The sequence below is a fragment of the Pteropus vampyrus genome, unplaced genomic scaffold (genome assembly GCF_000151845.1).
Source record: "Pteropus vampyrus isolate Shadow unplaced genomic scaffold, Pvam_2.0 Scaffold743, whole genome shotgun sequence".
NCBI classification, from domain to species: domain Eukaryota; kingdom Metazoa; phylum Chordata; class Mammalia; order Chiroptera; family Pteropodidae; genus Pteropus; species Pteropus vampyrus.
Window position 1 is genome coordinate 69,579 of NW_011889524.1, and position 1,693 is coordinate 71,271.

The 1,693-nt window shown below is 37.4% G+C and overlaps 1 protein-coding gene across 1 annotated transcript; it reads left to right on the top strand.

Moving 5' to 3' along the window:
* Positions 1–7: 7 nt before the first annotated feature.
* On the top strand, positions 8–895 carry LOC105309454 (olfactory receptor 4A16-like). The gene has a single exon (XM_023526213.1). The coding sequence runs from the start codon at positions 125–127 to the stop codon at positions 893–895; it is 771 nt and encodes a 256-aa protein (XP_023381981.1). The 5' UTR covers positions 8–124.
* Positions 896–1,693: the final 798 nt, after the last annotated feature.

Genomic DNA, 1,693 nt, shown 5'->3' on the forward strand with positions numbered 1-1,693 from the left:
CACTCAGGATCCTGAGGGGCAAAAAGTATTATTTGTCATATTTTTACTCATCTACATTGTGACAGTGGTGGGCAACCTGCTCATCGTGGTGACTGTTTTTGCCAGTCCTTCCCTGGGCTCCCCCATGTACCTCTTCCTTGCCTATCTGTCACTCATGGATGTGATTTATTCCACTATGATTTTACCAAAATTGATTATAGACTTACTGTTTTCTAAAAAGACAATTTCCTTCTCAGCTTGCATGGGACAGCTCTTTCTGGAACACTTATTTGGAAGTGCTGAGATCTTCATTCTGGTGGTGCTGGCCTATGATCGATATGTGGCTATCTGTAAGCCACTGCACTATCTAACCATCATGAATAGACAGGTTTGCATCCTGCTATTGGTGATGGCCTTGGTTGGAGGTTTTATACACTCTCTGGTTCAACTTACCATTGTATGTAGCCTCCCCTTTTGTGGTCCCAATGTCATTGACCACTTCATCTGTGACATGTACCCATTATTGGAACTCGCCTGCACTGACACCTACTTTGTAGGCCTCACAGTGGTTGCCAATGGAGGTGCAATCTGTATGGTCATCTTTGTCCTTCTACTAATCTCTTACGGAGTCATCCTAAATTCCCTTAAAAGTCACAGTCAAGAAGGGAGGCGCAAAGCCCTGTCTACCTGCAGTTCTCACGTCACGGTGGTTGTCCTGTTTTTTGTTCCCTGTATTTTCATATATGTTAGACCTGTTTCTAACTTCCCCATTGATAAATCCTTAACTGTGGTTTATACGGTTATCACTCCTATGTTGAATCCTTTAATATATACCCTGAGAAATTTGGAGATGAAAAATGCTATGAAAAATCTCTTTCATTATAAGTTATCTATAAGTATAGCACGAATGTCTTAGTCATATTAAACTCATTTGATAGTAATTCTGAACCAACGAGGAGGCTGTAAATTCTAAAATTAATTATTTAATGCAATGGATTCTCTAGCGGTTCTTTTATTTATACAAGGCATCAAAAATGTGGAATCAATTGTCCTTTGAGATCAGATTCAGTCTAACACAGAAATTTTAGAGGATAAATGAAAGTACAGGTATTTGTCGTATTTCAAGAAAAAGTGAACAAAGTTCACCTCTTTAGTTTATTTTTTCTGAGTTTACATTAAATTGGGATGTGAGAAGAAAGAGTTCTTTTCTTTTTAAAAGTGATAAACCAAGTACCTTTGAAAATTCACTTTTACGCAAATTAATGAGAAAGGAATTTGGTTAATATTTAGAAGTAATTTCTGGAGCTAAAAGAGTGGTTTGTAAATCTTAATGTTCATGTTTCTCTTCACACAGCAGCATTCTGCAGCTGCATCATGCATTTTGTCTTCAAGATGACTTCTGTTTCTCAGGTCAGTGTCCATGAATTTGCAGGTCAGGATATTTCAATGGGAGATGATACTGTATTTGGTTATAGACAGTATCAGTGAGCAGTTTTGTTAGATTGGATGTTGGATGTATTCACAGGTTGGGCTGAAACCTTATGGGATGTTTCATCATGACAGCAGATTTTAGTTCTTGATTAAAGAATAGAACAAGATACTAATGCAAGTTGTATACGTATTGTCATGCTTTAGCTCAGTATTTTTAATGCACATCTTTGCTTTTCCTCCAAGAATAAAGCTTATTTGTCTTCGTGATACTGAAGATGGATAA